This window comes from Brienomyrus brachyistius, chromosome 18 (assembly GCF_023856365.1).
Source record: "Brienomyrus brachyistius isolate T26 chromosome 18, BBRACH_0.4, whole genome shotgun sequence".
Taxonomy (NCBI): domain Eukaryota; kingdom Metazoa; phylum Chordata; class Actinopteri; order Osteoglossiformes; family Mormyridae; genus Brienomyrus; species Brienomyrus brachyistius.
In genome coordinates this window covers 5,807,232-5,829,811 of record NC_064550.1, presented here as the reverse complement: position 1 = coordinate 5,829,811, position 22,580 = coordinate 5,807,232, and the positions used below count along the sequence as shown (strand labels likewise).

At 42.2% G+C, this 22,580-nt stretch overlaps 1 protein-coding gene across 4 annotated transcripts in view; it reads right to left on the bottom strand.

The window, feature by feature from the left end:
- The window catches only part of LOC125713357 (protocadherin-19-like), a 56,716-nt gene that overhangs the window by 5,746 nt on the left and 28,390 nt on the right, over positions 1–22,580 (bottom strand). For all 4 annotated transcript variants that reach the window (XM_048984389.1, XM_048984391.1, XM_048984390.1 and 1 more), the window contains exons 3-4: positions 21,991–22,049; positions 21,351–21,523 (exon numbers count right to left, since the gene is read on the bottom strand). In XM_048984389.1, the coding sequence (XP_048840346.1) occupies positions 21,351–21,523; positions 21,991–22,049 (232 nt within the window). The remainder of the gene's footprint in view (positions 1–21,350; positions 21,524–21,990; positions 22,050–22,580) is intronic.

The following is a 22,580-nucleotide window of genomic DNA, read 5'->3' as shown; positions in this document are numbered from 1 at the left end:
ACTCCGGTCTCCCCCCATAGTCCAAAAACATGCTGAGGCTAATTGGAGTTGCTAAATTGCCTGTAGGTGTGCATGTGTGAGTGAATGGTGTGTGAGTGTGCCCTGTGATGTGGAAATAAACCAACTGACCTATATTTTTCAATTTTATTTTATAATTTAATCTAATTTGTATTTAAATTCAATTTTTGTTCATTCCAATCATACAGTTAACATACACTCACTAAACTCTTCATTAGGTAAATCTGTTGAACTGCTTGCTGAAGCAAACGTCTAATCAGTCAATCATAAGTCAGCAACACAATGTATGAACTCATGCAGAGATGGGTCAGGGGCTTTAGCTGATGCTCACGTCACACACCAAAATGGGATGAAAGGTGACTTAAGTGACTTTAAATGTGGCATGGTTGTTGGTGCCAGATGGGCTGGTATGAGGTCAGAAACTGCTGATCTACTGGGATTTTCACACACAACCATCTCTAGGGTTTACAGAGAAAAGGCTGAAAGAGAAAATAACATTCAGTGAGCGGGACAAAATGCCTTGTTGATGGCAGAGGAGAGAGAGATGAATGGCCAGACAGGTTCAAGCTGATAGAAAGGTGACAGTAACTCAAATAACCACTCGGCACAACCGAGGTATGCAGAAGAGCATCTCTGAACGCACAACACGTCGAACCTTGAATCAGATGGACTACAGCAGGATTAGACCACACCAGGTGCCACTCCTGTCAGTGAAGAACAGGCAACTGAGGCTACAGTGGACATGGGGCTCACAGAAACTGGACAATGGAAGACTGGAAAAAGGCTAAAGTCTAACTAGTTAATTTATTCAACGAGTTTATGATAAAAGTTGATAAATTGTTTAGTTATGAGAGAGCCCCTTCTGGCACAATGGGTGATGATAAAAATGAATAGAAGAAAAAAATAAGGAGACCTTTTGCGAGATCTCACAGTACCTTAGCATCACTATAAATAACTCCATTGTGTTCATTCAAAGTACAATGGGTACAGTTAATGGACTAATAACTATAATACTTTCAGTGGCTCAGAACATTATAAACATGATTTACAGATAAAAGTAGATTAAAATAAATATGGTTCATCTTACAAAATCAGTCTCCAATCATGGTCACAGTGAACCAAAAGCTTCACTGATCTTCCTGGTCTGTTAGGGCTATAAACACATTTTCAGACTTAAATAAAAATGTTGGGACGGCATGGTGGTGCAGTGGTTAGCACTGTTACCTCACACCCCTGGGACCCGGGTTCGAGTCTCCACCTGGGTCACATGTGTGTGGAGTTTGCATGTTCTCCCCATGTCGTCGTGGGGTTTCCTCTGGAAATATACTCCAGTTTCCCCCCACAGTCCAAAAACATGCTGAGGCTAATTGGAGTTGCTAAATTGCCAGTAGGTGTGCATGTGAGAGTAAATGGTGTGTGAGTGTGCCCTGCGATGGGCTGGCCCCCCCAAATCCTGGGTTGTTCCCTGCCTTGTGCCCATTGCTTCCGGGATAGGCTCCGAACCCCCCGCGACCCAGTAGGATAAGCGGTTTCGAAAATAGATGGATGGAAATAAAAATGTTTTTAAATATCATTCTACGCATCATCTTGGCACTAACAGCTTACTCCATGTAACTTAAAGAGTGTTGCGGAAAGAGATTTTAAGTTTCCAAATTAAGCTACTAATTAAATTTGTCATTGCATTGCCTACCATGTCCAATTATAACCAAAACATCACTGTATCGGTTCTTCTGAAGCAGAGGCTCTATTGCTCTCTTGCTTAGTTATGGAGGACTGAAGAAAACAAATCAACCCTTAAATATAAACTGAAACTTGTAAAATGTAAAATTTTACCTGAGAAATGATCATCATATCATTTACAGTCAATGAATGTTCTTTTACCTAGATTATGTAAACCAGCAGGTTATGGGCAAATCATGAGATATTAACGTAAAGCAAAGCAGTGATTTTTAATGACTGAAAATGGCATCTCTTCAAAACGTATCATTTTGCCTCATGATTTGCCATGCTGCTATATAAATTGATAAATTTTACTTGTCAGACTAATGTGTGTCTTTATGAGACTACAATAAGTTTACAAAATGGTATCTCATGAATATTTGTGACTGCGATTTCTTGGCAAAGGATTTGTCGTAAATCACACGGTAGTAGTGCCACTTGCTGTTTAAAAACTATAACAGTTCAGTGTGTCCTGAAGCGGTAAATCCACACGTGCGCGCACACACACACATTAACACACAGGATTGGCAAAATGCCAAAATAACGCATGAAAAAGGTTAAAACGTAACGTAAAAAATGGCCACCCCTGAACTACAGCATTAAGAATTACCACAGACCTGGCTCAGCGCTTCTGTGATCCACGCTCAACAAAATCTGATTGCTTAGCACAAAAAATGCAGTGGCTTTGAGTTTTAATGTAATGTTGCAATTAAATGGTATTTGTTCTTGGTATCGGACGATTTTTATGAGTATGAGTGTTAGTATATGAGTGTAGTATCAGCCCGGTACCGGTATTGGTCCATCCCTATAAATAAGTATAGCCTCTTATTCCCATCTTTTGGGCTTGATTTTGTAGTTTTTGCATTTAAAGGCAGTTTCCTGTTCCTGATTTCCCCTATTGGCTTTTCAGCCACCCACCCACTCAGAACCCCAAAATCTCATTGGTTGCCTCTGTCATTGTGATGTACTGTCTAATGATCTCAGTGATCATTGAGCAGAAAACCTGGAATTATGAATGGATGGGCCAGTCAGAGCGGTTTTCTGTTGGAGCCGTCGTGACAAAGCAATGTCTGTATTTTCCATGCTTCTGAATCTAACACTCCATCAAATTCTGATCCAGGAGGCAACATGATCAAATAAGCAGGTAATTAGTATTCTGTAACAAGAAATGTACATCCATTCTGGGTCTCTCACTGGGGCATAAGGACTTTGATGCCTTCCTGGCATGCTAGTGAAGCCAAGCTGAGCAGAGAGGAAAGAATTTCCTGGAAAGGTCAATGACAGAGATAGCAGACGGTCACCCTACTGAATGCACTGCTTTGATTACAGGAAGTCTAACTTGGCCACATTTCCAGTTTGGGTCAGGCCAAGCTTGCTGAAGTCGAGAGACTTGAGAGTTATTCCTCTCTTCCTGGGTCTTAGAAGTCCCAGATGCTCTCATTAAACATCGAAGAATATGGAGAAGGATAAGAGAGGCAGTGCCCCCCCCCCCCCCAGCCAGCCCCCCAAGCTCCTTACACACCAATAATATTAAGGGGGGAAAAAACAGCGTTAACCTTGACTTCCTGCCCACTTTCCAGCATATGGCATGTGTATGTTTTTTTTAGCTGGTACTTTACTAAGCTTTTCTAAAGCTTCAGTCATAAAGCAGTAGCAGACACTGTGATATGCTTTGAGGTTACAGGTCATTGTTGCTCCCAAAATCACATGCCATTTTTCATTCATGTATTCATTCATTCACTTCTAGTCATCATACTTAAGTTATCTGACTTAAGACCTGTGCAATTAGATTGTATACATCTGATAGGAAGTACAAGTAACTATATAACAAAGAAATTACATTATGCAAAGAAATTACATAAATAATATATGACTGAAGTACTCAATTTCAAGTTTTTCTTCACGCCCATTTAATGTTTAGATTACAAATGTGTCCAAAATATAGGTCTAAATCTCTTAATACTACTTTGCAGGCAAACGTTTAAATATTCACACATGACATTCATTTTAAATTAGATAAAGGAGCACATACATATCCCCAGGACTTGTCAAACCAAAGCTGCAGATGTACGAGTGTAGGCTGGGTTTCATTGAATGTCCACAGACACCCACACACACACACACAATCTCAATTCACCCACAAAATCAATACCAAAATTGAATTTACCTGTGATTTGTACATAATGTTCAATGTACGGGACCAATCATAATTTGAAATTGTGTGAATGCATTTGCACTCAAAGATTCAATGGTAGACAGACAGACAGACAGACAGATAGATAGATAGATAGATAGATAGATAGATAGATAGATAGATAGATAGATAGATAGATAGATAGATAGATAGATAGATAGATGGATGAATGGATGGATGATTGTGTTATTTGTCCACAGTTCAAATTATTAACATTTATCATTTTGGGTTTTACTTTAAAATTAAATAACATGAAAGGAATAGTATATCACAAACCAATTTATGTTTATCTAAATTAAATTGGGGTCTGGGAATCGACAATTGCTTATTTAAGATTAAATTTGATATTTAAATTTAAACATTGTAAATTGCCAAATTTCCTATATTGTAATGCAATATAAGCATTAATGCCATTACAGCAGATTAATAGACCATCATCAAATCAGATTTTGTCACCCTGAGACACAACCTGCTTCATATGACCTATATAATAATACAACCTTGTCCTTCAGACACAGCCTGAGTGCCTATGTTATATTTTATAATTTTAGGCTAGGAACTTGATATATGATTTATATGTGGTCATTTTACCATTATTATTACTATTATTACAGCAAAAGATCTAAAACATCCATCCATCCATTCATCACCTGTAATTGCTCGTTCAGGGCCCATCCTGGAGTCTATGGGTGCAAGGCATGGAACAAGCCAGGATGGGGCACCAGCCCATTGCAGAGCACTCACACTCCTTATGGGCAATTTGGTAACTGCAGTTAAACTCAGCATGTTTTTTGGACTGTGTGTGGGGGGGCTGTAATACCCAGAGGAAGCTCCATGATGACAATTCACTATAGATAGCATCAGGCTTCCCTCACCTAAAGCATAATAAATATCTCTAAGACGAAACCAAAGAACTTCTGCAATATTTAAGATCTGTCTGTGGCTGATTGGGAAGGATAGAGCACTCCAAATATTTATAGTGGTTTAACTGGGGCAGCTAATTGGAAATTCTTTTGTAGTGTGTCAGTTGTAAGTGTATCAATAGAATGATAGCGACGGAATGCAGAGCCCTTCACACATCAGCACAAAGACTCGACTGTGATGCAGCCCATGAGTGCCGCAGTCTCTGGTTTCTAGCGATCTACCAAGTCAGTCAGGAAGAATTCCCTTCTACAGAGCAGGGGTGGCTCATAAACAGCCGTAGTGGCATGTGTAAGATGCATACAACTAGACTAGCATAAAACAGAAGAATAGCATATTAAAGACCATACTTGGGAAAACTTGAGGACAAAACAGTAGCTGAACACGATCTGAGATTGTGTTTTTGCTCGGTAGATGTACTTCTGCTATGAATCTGACTGAATTGTTCACAAAAAATATAAATTGTTATATAGGAACAAGTGTGTGGCGAAATTTTCAGTCAGCTTTGTTATTGTTTGCAGCAAGAATGCAAATGATTGCATCATGTATTTTTGCTTCTTTTTTTTTTTGCAGGGAAATGACCTTCATTGTTCATTACCTCTCCCCCAATAAAAAATAAAACTGCTCTATTTACCTCTTACTCTCATAAGAGGTTGACGAGGGGTGCCTGGATTCAGAGTTAATCAGCTATCCAGAGTAGGAATCCAATGATGTCATATCATTTTGTGCCATTTAATGGAAAATAGGACAAAAACAGGTAGGGCCCTATTTAGCATCCGGCGCAAAGCGGGGCCAGGCGTGACGCAAGTGTCTGCTCATGATATCTGTGGTCTGCGCTTGCATGAGCCCGGCGCACGCCCCTCTCAGCGCCCGTCGGCGAGTTGGTGTGGCCAAGTGCATTACTAGCACATTGTTATCTTCAGGCAGTGAAAAACAAATGCGCTTCTGACCAACAGAAACCTGGTATGAAGTCACTGGCGCAGTGTCTCAGTGTTATTTACAATAGCAACACTGCTTGTTACGGACAGGGATACGCAGCAGCGCACAAACATGCAAGAGGTTGAAAAGATTACAATGCAAAACATCATGGGTATATCAAAATATTTTAAGAGATCTATGTCATAATGGTCAATTCAAATTATGAATTCATACATCATTGTTTAGTCTCAGGATCTTCTGCCAGCGTATCTGCATGACATTTACGCTACACTTGCTGTATGACTTTGTTGCAGGTGTTTAATGTAAAATAATGAATTTGTAAAATATTTTGTCCTGCTCCCGCCTGTATCTTTAATGTCGTCCTGTGCTGGGCAGCCCTGTAGGCACTAAGGAGATGTGTCACGCCACGTAGAATTATGGGCAGGAGACGCCATCTTCGAAAGAAAACACTGTTATTTGATTAGCTGTCATCAGTATTGTGAGGAACAGAAAGCCAGTGAACAAAGGGTTAGGATTAGATTTTCAAATTCACTTTTATGTTCCTCAAACCACTCTGTCACCAGTATTTCTGTGTGTATTGGTGCACTGTCATCCCGATACACGTCCCCACCTTCAGGGTGCAGTGTTTGAACCATTGTGTGAACATGGTCCTCCAGAATGGTCCCATGCACACCCATCTAGAACAAGTCCACCCACGTGCTTCACTCTAGTTAAGCAATAGTGAAGATTGGCAACCCCTGGTCTACGCGGTAAGCCGCTCTAAAGTGAAGATGGCCTCATCAGAGAACAGTACATATTTCACACTGACCACAGCTCAGGATTTGTGCTGCTGGCACCACTGAAACCAACATTTGGCATTGGCATAAGCGACCAAAGGTTTGGCTATAGCAGCCTGAACATGAATATTGACCGTTTGGAGCTCCCAGTGAACAGTTTTGGTGGAAACAGGAGAGCTGAGGTGTGCCTTTAATTCTGCAGTGAGTTGAGCGGCTGTGGTTTTATGCTTTTTGGATACAATCCGGGTTAGTACCCAGACATCCCTTTCAGACAGCTTCCTCTTGCATCCACAGTTACTGCACTTGTATGTGGTTTGTCCTTCGTGGTGGTATGCCGACATTACCCTGGATACTGTGGCTCTCGATCCACTATAAAGACCTGCTGTCCTGATAAACTCCAGCAAGGAGTGTATCAACAATCTGTCCTCTTTTGAACTTTATGCCTCCCATTGTTGACCAAATTGCAACTCAACAAGCCTCCTAGAACGCATTAAGTTTACCACTGTAATTTGAACAATAATCATTTTTATCACTTCTTTAATGAACTTACCTTTCTGCAAGAAAAGTTTTTTAAATGACCTTTTCAAATAAATATGGCTCTGCAAGTGTCCGATTAGACTGATTATTCAAAATGTTTTTGGGGTATTTACAGATGGAAAATGAAACGTCTTCGTCCCAGTGTAAAGAACCTTCAAATAACAGACATGCTTCCTGTAAGTGTTTTACCTTCCCTATCATGCACCAATAGTGAGGGTCAGGGGACATGGCTGTGGATAGAGACTGGTTTGGGAGAAGGAGTGGAAGATATGCCATATCAAGATACTTTTGGTAATAGTTATGATCCACAAAGACCAGTATTGTTTTGGAATGTATCTAGTAATGTAGTAATTAATTAGTGGGAGTGTTGCCACCTGTTGTACTAACAGTTCCTTTGCAAAGTTTGCAAAATACAATTGGTCCACATTGGATTTTGCAAATGCATCCACAACTATATCCACACAATCAAAATCAAAATAGAACCTGTTTTGGCACCAATTCTTTCTCACCAGCCATGCCACACACTATTTTACAGGTTAGCCAATCAGTATGTGGCCTGCGTGATGTTTATCATATGACAGTACAATATTCTTAGCAATCCAATGGTATATAAATTTTTTTGGTGTGTTTTTTTTCAACTAATTCATAAAAAAAAAGATCAATTAAGTTTTTAATTCAACGTCTAGTGCCTAAATTTAGAGACTGGGACATATAATTGACAAAGAAGCCTGCTGTCCTATCGTTGTAATAATTGTGATAAGTGCTGCACTTGTAACTCGGTATTCATTGGAAGCTCAGCTTAGATGAACTTATGCCTGGTGAACTCCTTGACAGCACATATGTTCGCTATAGACAGCACATATGTTCGCTATGCAAGGCACATAAGTTCGCTATGGACAGTCCATATGTTCATTATAGACAGCACATATGTTTGCTATGGACAGCACATATGTTCACTATGGACAGCACATATGTTCACTATGCACAACACATATGTTTACTATGGACAGCACATATCTTCACTATAGACAGCACATATGTTCGCTATGCACAGCACATAAGTTCGCTATGGACAGTCCATATGTTCACTATAGACAGCACATATGTTTGCTATGGACAGTCCATATGTTCGCTATAGACAGCACATATCTTTGCTATGCACAGCACATATGTTCGCTATACACAGCACATACAGTATGTTCGCTATGGACAGCACATATCTTCACTATGGACAGCAGATATCTTCGCTATAGACAGCGCATATGTTAAGAAAGCATCTATGTGATTCTTATGATACCTCTGAGATGTGTACTCTGGATACAATTGAAACTGGGAATAATAAAATATCACCATACCTGCCACTACCAGTTACAAAAAGTAACACTAGTTGGAAAACTACTTGATAGACTCATAAAATCAGAGCCTATCCCGGAAGCAACGGGCACGAGGCAGGGAACAACCCAGGATGGGGGGCCAGCCCATCGCAGGGCACACTCACACACCATTCACTCACACACACACACACACACACACACACCTACGAGCAATTTAGTAACTCCAATTAGCCTCAGTATGTTTTTGGACTGTGGGGGGAAACCGGAGTACCCGGAGGAAACCCCACGACGACATGGGGAGAACATGCAAACTCCACACACATGTGACTCAGGCGGAGACTCGAACCCGGGTCCCACAGGTGTGAGGCAGTAGTGCTAACCACTGCACCACCATGCCGCCCCTAGAAGTGATCTTTTCCCCTTGGCAAATCCGCCATCATAATAACAATCCACCAAGGTGCAAGCGCACCTGGCTCTTAAAGGGAAGAGCATGTGACACTATGATTGGTTTATACCACAATTACGCCCCAAACTCCACCTTGACTAATTATGAGATTTAGTACAACCCTTTTAGACCATGCACCTGGTGCTGTAACTATTTTTCCACCGTTAAACTAGCAAAAGTGTGTTAGCCACGTGCTAAAAGAATTTGTGCTGTGTATTTCAGACCATGTGCTTTTAGATAACTAAAATTGTACCCCTAGAAAACAAACAAAAACAATGGTTGTGAAGTTCTAGCATAATACCATAAAAAAATTGCTTAAATAAATCACAGTGGGGTCAGTTTTCCCATGCACTTAAGTTTTTGAACTTAAGTATTTTTTCCCATTGACTTAAGTGTGGGGTTGAAGTGCACTTAGGCTAGATACACACTTTGGGCTTATAAACACCATAAATACGGGCATTCTGCATGTAAATGGCCCTTAAGCGCCTTCTGCCACTGACTTAAGTGCACTTAATTGCATTTTTCACTATCTGCTCTGCTGTATTAAGTTACACGCCTCTACATGGCCAAACGTGATATCGCAGTTTTGAGGAACCTGAACAACAACAAAACTTTCTCACCCGTATCATACATTTACAAAGAAATTTTACAATCTAAATGTGAAAAATTCATTACAATTATCAAAGCACTATATAGAAATATACATATAAGTCTATACAAAGTATATCACCATTAGGTAGGATTCGAATGACATCTGCCTTGTCAACACACCTACCAGGCAAATCATTATAAAACAGCTCATTCAAATAAAATTGTAAAAGGTTGAAGGGAAGCAGTGTGTACTTGTCATCCTAAGCCGCAGTGCATGTCCTTGTGCTCCAGTGAGAGTGGGACAGACAGATTCCCTTGTCTTGATGTGATTTAACTGACACTGAATGCACCGTATGTTTGACTGCCCATTTTAAATTCCTGTTTGTTCCATATTTTCGTCCACATACATAGACTTCATACACACACTTGGTCAGGGGCCCCCAACGGAACCACCTGACCAAGACACTTTCCTAATTGGTAACCATTCTTCGCTTAATGTGAAAGATATGTGGGTTTTTATTCAGTGGAATAACCCATTGCAGACAATGCTGTAGCTTATAAGAATGTTTCCACAAGGTAACTTTATTTATTATTCAGCAATTCATTATAAACTTTTGCATCGTGTGGCCTGCCGTCTGTTCGGGTTAAGTGCGGAGGGTGTGGCCACGCCTACTTTTCGGGTTAAGTGCGGACGGTGTAGCCGCACCTTCTTTTTGGGTTAAGTGCGGAGGGTGTGGCTAAGCCTTTTCGGGTTAAGTGCGGAGGGTGTGGCCCCGCCTTCTTTTCGGGTTAAGTGCAGAGGGTGTAGCCGCACCTTCTTTTTGGGTTAAGTGCGGAGAATGTAGCTGCGCCTTATATTCGGGTTAAGTGTGGAGGGTGTGGCTAAGCCTTTTCGGGTTAAGTGCGGAGAGTGTGGTCCCGCCTTCTTTTTGGGTTAAGTGCAGAGGGTGTAGCCGCACCTTCTTTTCGGGTTTAGTGCAGAGGGTGTGGCCGCACCTTCTTTTTGGGTTAAGTGCGGAGGGTGTGGCTAAGCCTTTTTGGGTTAAGTGCGGAGGGTGTGGCCCCGCCTTCTTTTCGGGTTAAGTGCAGAGGGTGTAGCCGCACCTTCTTTTCGGGTAAAGTGTGGAGGGTGTAGCCGCGCTTTCTTTTCAGGTTAAGTGCAGAGGGTGTAGCCGCACCTTCTTTTCGGGTAAAGTGCGGAGGGTGTAGCCACACCTTCTTTTCGGGTAAAGTGTAGAGGGTGTAGCCGCGACTTCTTTTCGGGTAAAGTGTGGAGGGTGTAGCCGCGCCTTCTTTTCGGGTAAAGTGTGGAGGGTGTAGCCACACCTTCTTTTCGGGTAAAGTGTAGAGGGTGTAGCCGCGCCTTCTTTTCGGGTAAAGTGTGGAGGGTGTAGCCGCGCCTTCTTTTCGGGTAAAGTGTGGAGGGTGTAGCCGTGCCTTCTTTTCGGGTTAAGTGTGGTGGGTATAGCCGCGCCTTCTTTTCAGGTTAAGTGCGGAGGGTGTGGCCCCGCCTTCTTTTCGGGTTAAGTGCAGAGGGTGAAGCCGCACCTTCTTTTTGGGTTAAGTGCGGAGAATGTAGCTGCGCCTTATATTCGGGTTAAGTGTGGAGGGTGTGGCTAAGCCTTTTCGGGTTAAGTGCGGAGAGTGTGGTCCCGCCTTCTTTTTGGGTTAAGTGCAGAGGGTGTAGCCGCACCTTCTTTTCGGGTAAAGTGTGGAGGGTGTAGCCGCGCTTTCTTTTCAGGTTAAGTGCAGAGGGTGTAGCCGCGCCTTCTTTTCGGGTTAAGTGCGGAGGGTGTAGCCGCGCCTTCTTTTCGGGTTAAGTGCGGAGGGTTAGCCGCACCTTCTTTTCGGGTAAAGTGTGGAGGGTGTAGCCGCGCCTTCTTTTCGGGTTAAGTGCGGAGGGTGTAGCCACACCTTCTTTTCGGGTAAAGTGCGGAGGGTGTAGCCGCGCCTTCTTTTCGGGTTAAGTGCGGAGGGTGTAGCCGCGCCTTCTTTTCGGGTTAAGTGCGGAGGGTGTAGCCGCGCCTTCTTTTCGGGTAAAGTGTGGAGGGTGTAGCCACGCCTTCTTTTCAGGTTAAGTGCAGAGGGCGCCTTCTTTTCGGGTAAAATGTGGAGGGTGTAGCCACGCCTTCTTTTCAGGTTAAGTGCGGAGGGTGTGGCTAAGCCTTTTCGGGTTAAGTGCGGAGGGTGTGGCCCCGCCTTCTTTTCGGGTTAAGTGCAGAGGGTGTAGCCGCACCTTCTTTTTGGGTTAAGTGCGGAGAATGTAGCTGCGCCTTATATTCGGGTTAAGTGTGGAGGGTGTGGCTAAGCCTTTTCGGGTTAAGTGCGGAGAGTGTGGTCCCGCCTTCTTTTTGGGTTAAGTGCAGAGGGTGTAGCCACACCTTCTTTTCGAGTTTAGTGCAGAGGGTGTGGCCGCACCTTCTTTTTGGGTTAAGTGCGGAGAATGTAGCTGTGCCTTATATTCGGGTTAAGTGTGGAGGGGATGGCAGCGCCTTCTTTTCGGTTTAAGTGCGGAGGGTGTAGCAGCGCTTTCTTTTTGGGTTAAGTGCGGAGGGTGTGGCCCCGCCTTCTTTTCGGGTTAAGTGCAGAGGGTGTAGCCGCACCTTCTTTTCGGGTTAAGTGCGGAGGGTGTAGCCGCACCTTCTTTTCGGGTAAAGTGTGGAGGGTGTAGCCGCGCCTTCTTTTCGGGTTAAGTGCGGAGGGTGTAGCCACACCTTCTTTTCGGGTTAAGTGCGGAGGGTGTAGCCGCACCTTCTTTTCGGGTAAAGTGTGGAGGGTGTAGCCGCGCCTTCTTTTCGGGTTAAGTGTGGAGGGTGTAGCCACGCCTTCTTTTCAGGTTAAGTGCAGAGGGCGCCTTCTTTTCGGGTAAAGTGTGGAGGGTGTAGCCACGCCTTCTTTTCAGGTTAAGTGCAGAGGGCGCCTTCTTTTCGGGTAAAGTGTGGAGGGTGTAGCCGTGCCTTCTTTTCGGGTTAAGTGTGGTGGGTATAGCCGCGCCTTCTTTTCAGGTTAAGTGCGGAGGGTGTGGCTAAGCCTTTTCGGGTTAAGTGCGGAGGGTGTGGCCCCGCCTTCTTTTCGGGTTAAGTGCAGAGGGTGTAGCCGCACCTTCTTTTTGGGTTAAGTGCGGAGAATGTAGCTGCGCCTTATATTCGGGTTAAGTGTGGAGTGTGTGGCTAAGCCTTTTCGGGTTAAGTGCAGAGAGTGTGGTCCCGCCTTCTTTTTGGGTTAAGTGCAGAGGGTGTAGCCGCACCTTCTTTTCGAGTTTAGTGCAGAGGGTGTGGCCGCACCTTCTTTTTGGGTTAAGTGCGGAGAATGTAGCTGTGCCTTATATTCGGGTTAAGTGTGGAGGGGGTGGCAGCGCCTTCTTTTCGGTTTAAGTGCGGAGGGTGTAGCAGCGCTTTCTTTTTGGGTTAAGTGCAGAGGGTGTAGCCGCACCTTCTTTTCGGGTAAAGTGTGGAGGGTGTAGCCGCGCCTTCTTTTCGGGTTAAGTGCGGAGGGTGTAGCCGCACCTTCTTTTCGGGTAAAGTGTGGAGGGTGTAGCCGCGCCTTCTTTTCGGGTTAAGTGCGGAGGGTGTAGCCGCGCCTTCTTTTCGGGTTAAGTGCGGAGGGTGTGGCTGCGCCTTCTGTTCGGGTTAAGTGCGGAGGGTGTAGCCGCGCCTTCTTTTCGGGTAAAGTATGGAGGGTGTAGCCGCGCCTTCTTTTCGGGTTAAGTGCGGAGGGTGTAGCCGCGCCTTCTTTTCGGGTTAAGTGCGGAGGGTGTGGCTGCGCCTTCTGTTCGGGTTAAGTGCGGAGGGTGTAGCTGCACCTTCTTTTTTAGGTTAAGTGCGGAGGGTGTAGCTGCACCTTCTTTTTTAGGTTAAGTGCGGAGGGTGTAGCCGCACCTTCTTTTCTGGTTAAGTGCAGAGGGTGTGGCTAAGCCTTTTCGGGTTAAGTGCGGAGGGTGTGGCCCCGCCTTCTTTTCGGGTTAAGTGCGGAGGGTGTGGCTAAGCCTTTTCGGGTTAAGTGCGGAGGGTGTAGCCGCGCCTTCTTTTCGGGTTAAGTGCGGAGGGTGTGGCTAAGCCTTTTCGGGTTAAGTGCGGAGGGTGTGGCCCCGCCTTCTTTTCGGGTTAAGTGCGGAGGGTGTAGCCGCGCCTTCTTTTCGGGTTAAGTGCGGAGGGTGTGGCTAAGCCTTTTCGGGTTAAGTGCGGAGGGTGTGGCCCCGCCTTCTTTTCGGGTTAAGTGCGGAGGGTGTAGCCGCGCTTTCTTTTCGGGTTAAGTGTGGAGGGTGTAGCCGTGCCTTCTTTTCGGGTTAAGTGCGGAGGGTGTAGCCGCGCTTTCTTTTCGGGTTAAGTGCGGAGGGTGTAGCCGCGCCTTCTTTTCGGGTTAAGTGCGGAGGGTGTAGCCGCGCTTTCTTTTCGGGTTAAGTGTGGAGGGTGTAGCCGCGCCTTCTTTTCGGGTTAAGTGCGGAGGGTGTAGCCGCGCTTTCTTTTCGGGTTAAGTGTGGAGGGTGTAGCTGCGCCTTCCTTTCAGGTTAAGTGCGGAGGGTGTGGCCACGCCTTCTTTTCAGGTTAAGTGCGGAGGGTGTAGCCGTGCCTTCTTTTCGGGTTAAGTGCGGAGGGTGTAGCCGCGCTTTCTTTTCGGGTTAAGTGTGCAGGGTGTAGCTGCGCCTTCCTTTCAGGTTAAGTGCGGAGGGTGTGGCCACGCCTTCTTTTCAGGTTAAGTGCGGAGGGTGTAGCTGCGCCTTCCTTTCAGGTTAAGTGCGGAGGGTGTAGCCACGCCTTCTTTTTTAGGTTAGGTTTGGAGGGTGTAGCGATGCCTTCTTTTCGGGTTAAGTGCGGAGGGTGTGTCCACGCTGAACATGCTGATCTTTAAAGTGTGTAAGTGTTGACTTAAGTGCTTGATGGGAGAATTCTATAACTGCACATGTAGGGTTGGCCAGGCAAATCACAGTAACAAGTTAATATGCAATTATGACCTGTCATTTCTTAATGGAAACTATAAAAGCAAAGAAGTTGCTACAAATCATTTATACAACAACAGTGTTGTATAAAGTCAGGCTGAGGACCAAGACCTGTGGTTAGTGATTAAAGTCCAGTCATACTTCACGGTCTGTATAAGCTGCCAAGGTAAGATGGCATGCAAGTCTAGGTTAAATAGTCAGTAAAAAATTAAATGTCAGCCTTTACCCATAATGCAACTGTATACCAGGAGCTAAATACACATACATACAAACACACACAGACACACACACACACAGACACATACACACACACACACACACACACACACACATATATATATATATATATATATATATATATATATTTATATGTACACACACACAAAGACTGACCGTTGGACTAATGTCTGGTTAATGATCTTTGCAATGCACAATGGAGTATTTTTAAAACAAAAACAATGGTTAACAGTAGTAGATTGGCGTGGTATGTAATTTTTCATATCACACAGACATTACATTATCCGCCTCCTTGCCACGCTCTTAAAAACATATAATGGCATGTATTGACCCTTAAATATCATGCTAAAAGAAGCTTCCAAAAGGATGAAGATGGATTCAGTTTGAATCGGGTCATCTCTCTTCATGGAGTCAAACACAGATGTGATACGACTTGTAAAGAGACCACAAGTGGCTTCCTTAACCTGCCTGCATTTTGCATTTAGAGAAATGAGAAACAACACGCATTGTGTGGTTTATAGTATTGCTGCTTCTTTGTGTACATGTATAACAAAAATGACTCCTTAGTATTAATATTTTTGAAAGAAATAATTTGCATGGAATATTCATGAGTTTGGCAGGACATGGAAATGTCATTTGCCAGGGGTAATCTTTTGTTGCCAAGTTAATCACGGCACAAAGATAATACTTAATACTGACGGACACATTTTAAAATGTCACATGTTAATTGATAGTAATACCATTAAAAAAAGGCCAGAACAACTGTGCGATGAGATGCAGAATTCGGTCGATGAGGAGGAAGAATTTGGTTTCGCAGAGCATGTGTGCTGTTGGTTCTTTGAGTAGAATATAGACGTTGATGCAGCAGTGGAGTGACTGGGGTCTTCTACATGGACATATGTGCACTACAGTAATCTTTTCAGAAGAAAACGGACGTTTTTTTAAACTACGGAGTATGTATTCGTCTTTCTGTTTTGACAGAGTGCTAGTATTATGAAGTTTCTGAGAAAATATTCATTCACTTTAGACTTCGGTCAGACTTCTTTATTATATAGTCAGGAGTACAATGCGAGGGACTTGTGCAGAAGGGTTAGGCTCCGTTGAGACTGACAAAAAAAAGTTATCATTTGCTCCTTTTTTAGGCAGAAACACGCCATTGGCTGATCTGCACATCACTTTCTGGATCTGTTGGACCCAGAGATCCAACAGCATAAACTGACAGTTCCTCAGGAGCCAATGAGCATGGACATCGTCTTATTAACAACTGGTATTACAAGTCATCATGAAGTAAAATCCAAGGATGGCTTCAATTGCACACTGTAGCTCCTCTTACTAAGTAATAAGAAACAGAAGGAGCTGCAGGGATAATGAAAAGTATCTGGCAGAGACTGATGTCATGGTCACTGAGTGGCCAGCAATGCAAGGAACCGATAAAATATGTGTAAGTGTGCCTGAAATTACAGAGCGGCTGTAAATAGGGAACGTTTTCTGTGACGGAAGAACAAGAGCAATCAGGAATTCAAAGCTCCTTTAGACAAACAGATTTTTCCGAATCCCATCCGATTCTTAAATAACAGGAAAATTGTGGGAAGTGACTGAATCTAAGTGGTACTGTTTGTGCTATTAAGTACAGGAAGTCCTGAGAGTTAATGGTATGTTGCTTTAGCCTGCTGTAGGAACACCGCTAAAATTTCCCTGGGCTGGAGGGATCGCTATTATATCAGTTATACTGAGAGCAACGTGAGGAGAGTCAATCCGACAGGAACTGGCCAATGTGTGTCTTTCTCCATGGAGCGAGGCGTTTACTCGTGCAGGCTGGATCAAGCAAAAAAGTGTAGCACCATCATCACTGCAAAGACAAGGCACAAGGCAGCACCCAAAACTTGAATTAAAGTGGCCTGCGATTTGGCATTTCCACAGCTGATTAAGAAGCACTGTATTGTATCTCAGCAGTGCATTGTGGGAGATGGGTGACTGTTGTAATATAGTGTCACAAATCAGATCACACTGGACTGCAGCCAAGGCTGTCTACTGGGTGGATCTGGACAATCACCATCCTGATTAAAGTATAGATGGTGTTTTCATGTCATGCTGCAGTTCCAATAGCTTCCATTATCACAAGGTGTTTGCTCGCTGGCATATGGTGCCCAGACTGAAACGGGCAGTACCCAGGGAGTAAAGTGGTGACAGATGGCGCTTGGGTGGTGGGCTGGCAGAATAGGCCAGCAGGGGCATGAGAAAGCTGGCCTCACTGTCACAAAATCTCAAACTTTGATCAGGCTACAGAGGAAATTGGGTCCTCAACAGCTTTATAGACAGCAGACTGCAGAAGAGGTGTACAAGACTATAAAATGACTTGTATCCTTCCATAACTCCTCATTATATGAATACAGTATTATAGAAATCATTCTCTCTCTCTCTCTCTCTCTCTCTCTCTCACACACACACACACACACACACACACACACCCATAACCAAGCTTCCTAGAGTAAAAGAACTTAGGGGATTTCTTTTTTTCTTTCTCCAGTCTTTAATTTGTTTTCCACAAAGTCCTACATTGTGAGCTCCTTATTGGGCTCTGGACGGGCCTGATCTAATTCCATCTGTGTTTGACGTGACTATTATACAAGTTCTCCAGACAGCGTGATGAGCTCATTTTTAATTTGGATTATTCAAACAGTATGATATGCTGGTATACTCAATCAGTACTGCATATTTGGGGTCTATTGAAATCCCCCAGAAGATGTTCTTTAAAAACGTGTTTTGTTGTTAAAGGCATACAAAATAAGACACAGGTTTTATCCATTTTGGGGAGGTTTCAGCAAATAGACATATTACGTAAAAGAAAATAAAAGTGTCAATCAAATTAATTTACTGTAAGCAGAGTTACACTATAGCACACATGTTTTTTATGTGCTAAAGTGAATACACATAATATACAGTAATGGAAAGCAGACTTTAAATAGTGAAATGAAATTAAACAAGGTATTTAGGATGCGGGTTGATAGTTGCAAGCACATAGAGACACACATGCACATGAAAAATGATTAAAAGTTTGACAGTGGTTACAGGCAGCACCTGAGTTATAGGAAATAAAAATAAAATATAAATGTTTTAAAAAATAGGAACATATAACATATTACTAATTATGATTCTGGATGAAGATCATGAAATGTACAATTAATGCTATTAAAAGTTCGTTGTTGTTGGGAAATCTTGTGATTTTACGGTATTGTTCCTTCAGGCATCGTTTGGTTGTTTTCGACAAAAAGGCAACAGCAATGCCTGACAGAACCGCTCGACAAACAGCAAACTAGACTGAGATCCTTTTTTTGTAAAGAGGAGAGGACCTCGGAAGACGAGGTTTATTCAGTAATAGATGTTCATACCAAGAATAATGTTGAAAAAACAGCAGACTTTTGAGATTTCTGCAGGAGCTGTTAGCGTCTGCTCAGACCTCAAAGGATCTCTTATAAATTGGGAAAAAAGACTTCCCTGTCAGAAAGATATTTGTTTCCTTTACAGATTTTTTTTTCCCCCTTGTATTTTCTCACGACTGTTTACTTCAGCCGTGCCATCTCATAGATTGCCAGCCTAAGCCTCTTACTGATGCTCTCCTGATTTTTGACACCTGTCGGCATTTCCGTAAGCAGATCAAAAGACAGTAAACTAAGAATTAATCTTGAATATGTTTACAGCACGAACAGGGAATCTGATTTACCGTTCCTTTGATTTGACAAAAGAAGCGCCGCAAATCACACGCGTTTTCCAAGTAGCCATTTATAGTTTAGATGATCAAATAGCGAAGAGGTGGAGAAAAAAGGGGGGTTTCGAAATCAATTAGGAGAAGTGTGGCCCTGGTGATTTTGAACACTAATGAGGTGTGGAGAGATAGCTCAGGGCAGTTGAGAAGAAGCAAGCCATTGGGAATCCATCAGAGGGAAAAATTTGGGACTGACAATTAAAAAGCCTGGATGTGGCAAGGGAGCAGCTGGTGCTGATTGGGTTTCCGTGAGCTATCTAGCTCCTGTGAAATATGTTGCTTTTGCATTCAAGAAATTCTACAGTAAAACACAGTAAAAGACACTGAAAAAAAATCACTTTCTCTGTGTTGTTTTGTGCTGTTTCCCCATAATTAAACAATTCACCACCTCCACGTTAGTTGCGATCAAAATACCTTTCCACTACTTAGGCATTCCTACCAAAATTATTTTACTACCAATGGAACAGATGGAAATACAAAGCAAATATGGAAGGAATTCATGATATTCCAATATTTTCCTGTACTAATGTGCTTTTAAAATGTCACATTTAATACTTTGTACAGTTTATTCAAATTGTATAAAAGGATTAATATTCTTTTGGAAAGTATAATAATAATAATATAAAAGAGAATATACAAATTCATTTTAAGCAGTTTAAAATGTTCAGGGATTGAGCAGAACCTTATCAGATAGATTAAGGTGCTTTTAATTCTATCAATGCCACATTGGTTAGCAAGTCTAAATTATAATCAGATCTTTCGGTTTATAATGAAAATATGATTGCATTTTGCCTGCCATCTGTTTCTGTGTGCACATGTAAATCTCATAAATTGAATAAATAAATTACCAGACAGGATTCTGTAAGATATAATATGAGGTAACCTGCTAGACCATAAGTCAAATTAACTTGAAAATGAATAAAAGAACACATAGATACATACATACATACTGTACATACATACAGTACATACGTACATACATACATATATACATACATACATACATACTACAGTACATTACAGAAACCGAACTGCATGATTTCTGTGCATTTCTGCATGATTTTTATCCAATCATAGGCAACTACAACTGATACTCGACTTGTTTTTATTTGTTGACAAAAGTGTCAGTAAATCTTCATTCATAGTTTTTGGTATCATAATTTAGTTTTATTTTCATCTTGTTTTCATCAATTAAAAAATTTTGTTTACGTAAAATTTTTGTCATACTGTAGTTTTCATAAACACATCTAGCACTGCGTGAAAGTCATGTTCTGTGAAATGCAGTCTCAAGGGAAAGGCCATGTTTTCTGTGGTAAGTAGGGAATTCTTGATATATGGGTCCCACAATTTAGTTGAAATTATTAAACTTCTGACTTGATTTGCCTACTAAAGTCAGACTGCATTGATAGGCAATAAGTTCTATTTGACTGTTAGTTTATTGTGCGTAATTTTTCTCCTTTTATGTCTAATGTAGTAAATATCACAATATTTATCGCAATTTCATAAGTGCATTGTGATTTTTTTCAATATTGTGCAGCCCTAATTAAAATGGACACCAGTCAAGGGAACTTCAGAAGAGATAACTCATGCCTTACGATATTAAACAGGATCCAAGTCAGTCAAATACTTCTCGTACAGAAAAATCATAGAAAAAACATTTTTGTAATTTCTTTGAGGAACTCCCTTTATAAACAGAAGACATCCATTCTACCCTAAATCATATTTTACAATATCTAAATTAACCAGGACTGTACATCTTGGAGGACACCGACAATATGCATCTCCAAAAATAAAATTACAGTAATAAACATGCGGGTTGCAAAAAATAAATATGTAGAAATTTGAGTTCTCAAAATTGTTTGTAAAGACTGACTCTGAAAACAACATCTCTGTGATTATACTTCTATTCTAAAATATATCATCAATAAAGAGCATGAAGCCTATGCCAGGCTGCACAAGTCACAAGGTGGAGAAGCCCCGCCCACATGAGAGACCCACCAATCACAGGGGTGTGCACATGTCGGGCAAACATATCTTTATGGGGACCCCTCATTCATTTCTATGGGAGAAATGCTGACGCTAACTACGACAACATTAACCCCTACCCAGCCCTAACCATAACCATAAGTAACCAAGCAAAATGCAAGAGTTTTTGCATTTTTAGTGTTTTCATTGCAGCCACAGATTTTTATTAAATTTAGTATTTCCTAATGAAGAACAAGAATCTGGTCTTCAGTATTCAATGGGTATTTATCACATTGTGGGGACATTGTGTCCCTGTAAGGTAAGGTATACCTGCTGACACACATACACACACACACACACATACACAATAGGTCATGCAGAGACGCCAAGTCAGAGTGTGGGGAAGTTAAGATGAGGCAATAGGACTATCTACTGAGGCATCGTCACCTTTATTCACCATGCTGACCTATACATAAATAATGGATAGGATGGATGGAATTTCTTAAATAACAAAATTATTATAACTGATTTCTTCTCAATAAAGGTAAAAGGAAGAAAGTCAGTTTCATGGTCTGTTGAACCTGAAATAGCCTTGATGCCTCCAACACCTGAAATAGCCCAGGGGCCACTGACACCTGAAATAGCCCAGGGGCCACTGACACCTGAAATAGTCTACAGGAACACTGACACCTGAAATAGCCCAGGGGCCATTGACACTTGAAATAGCCCAGGGGCCACTGACACTTGAAATAGCCCAGGGGCCACTGACACCTGAAATAACCCAGGGGACACTGACACCTGAAATAGCCCAGGGCCCTCTGACACCTGAAATACCCCAGGGACCACTGACACTTTAAATAGCCCAGAGGCCACTGAGTACGTTAATGTGTCTCTGTAGATGACTAACAAATAAAAGTGTGAAAATACTAAATAACAATTTTAACGTGCCTGTGTGAAAACTGGAGGTAAGCTTACCTAAGGCCGGCACCTGGCAGCCGCTCGATGGCACGGTTACGTTGAGCATATCATTGGCGGCAGTGTCTGGATAGAGAGCTCTTTGCACATCATGCTCGCTGTCAGTCTGGTCACTTTCTTCATGACCGCTGTCTTTAAGGCTGTTACCTTCCATGTCCTTGAATGTCGATGTGCTGCAGTGTGACAGGGGGAAGCTGATTTACCATAATGGTGAAGTTCTCTCAGATACGATTTCCCACACCTTTCTCTTCATGTTCCTCGATCTCATGCATATTCACTGGCGTTTCTTATAAGCAAATTGCATTTGATCATTTCATTGTATGTGGGGATCAATTAACTATAAAGGACAGCACACACTGAACTTAGTGGTGACTGTACTACACCAGGGCATCAGTGGGCCGTGGTTATTTAAAATTTTTTTATGGTGTTTTGGACTGAAGCACCATAATTACATTGTTTGAAGGGAGCAAGCATAAGATAGATATGGCATGGAGGATATTTAAATAGCTACATAAAGAGACAGACAGGAAGATATAATTCATCAGTATTGATGTTTAGAGATATCATTGGTTTAGCAGGAAATATTAAAGAAAATTAAAGAAATATAGGACAAAATGAGGATTTTTCATTGAAAACCCACCTTTTAATGAGATGCGCTCTACTGTTTACATAGCTGGAGTCGATCGAATAATTTTCCGTCTGTAAAACAACAACATGACATGTTAATTATCATTCATCTTAAGTGCACACGTAACCACAAATAGTAATCACTGGAAAGATACCAACGACAAATTCTACTCATGAGCAGGACAGACCAAAAAATATTTTAATAAAAATTTTCCCATTTAATCTTTTGAAACAACTAGAATATTTATATTACAAAACACTTCTGCTAAAATATCTAATTATGTTTGACTTTGACTGTTTCTGAAAAGATTAATTCAACCACAATATTAATGTCTACAATTGCTGTATTAGCACCAAAAATTTATAGGATTTCCCCTATGCCAGCTGCACTCAGTAGTCACTCTATTAGGTGCCCCTATGTAATACATTAACCACTCCGATGGCTGACAAGAAAGGCATTGAGAGATCCCTTTCTGCACAACTGAGCTGTTATTTTTGCAGTTGTGGCATTCCTGTTCGCTTATACAAGTCCTCCTCTGACTTCTCTCATTAGCAAGGTGTTTTCAGCCATAAAACTGCTGCTGACTGGATGCTTTTTCATTT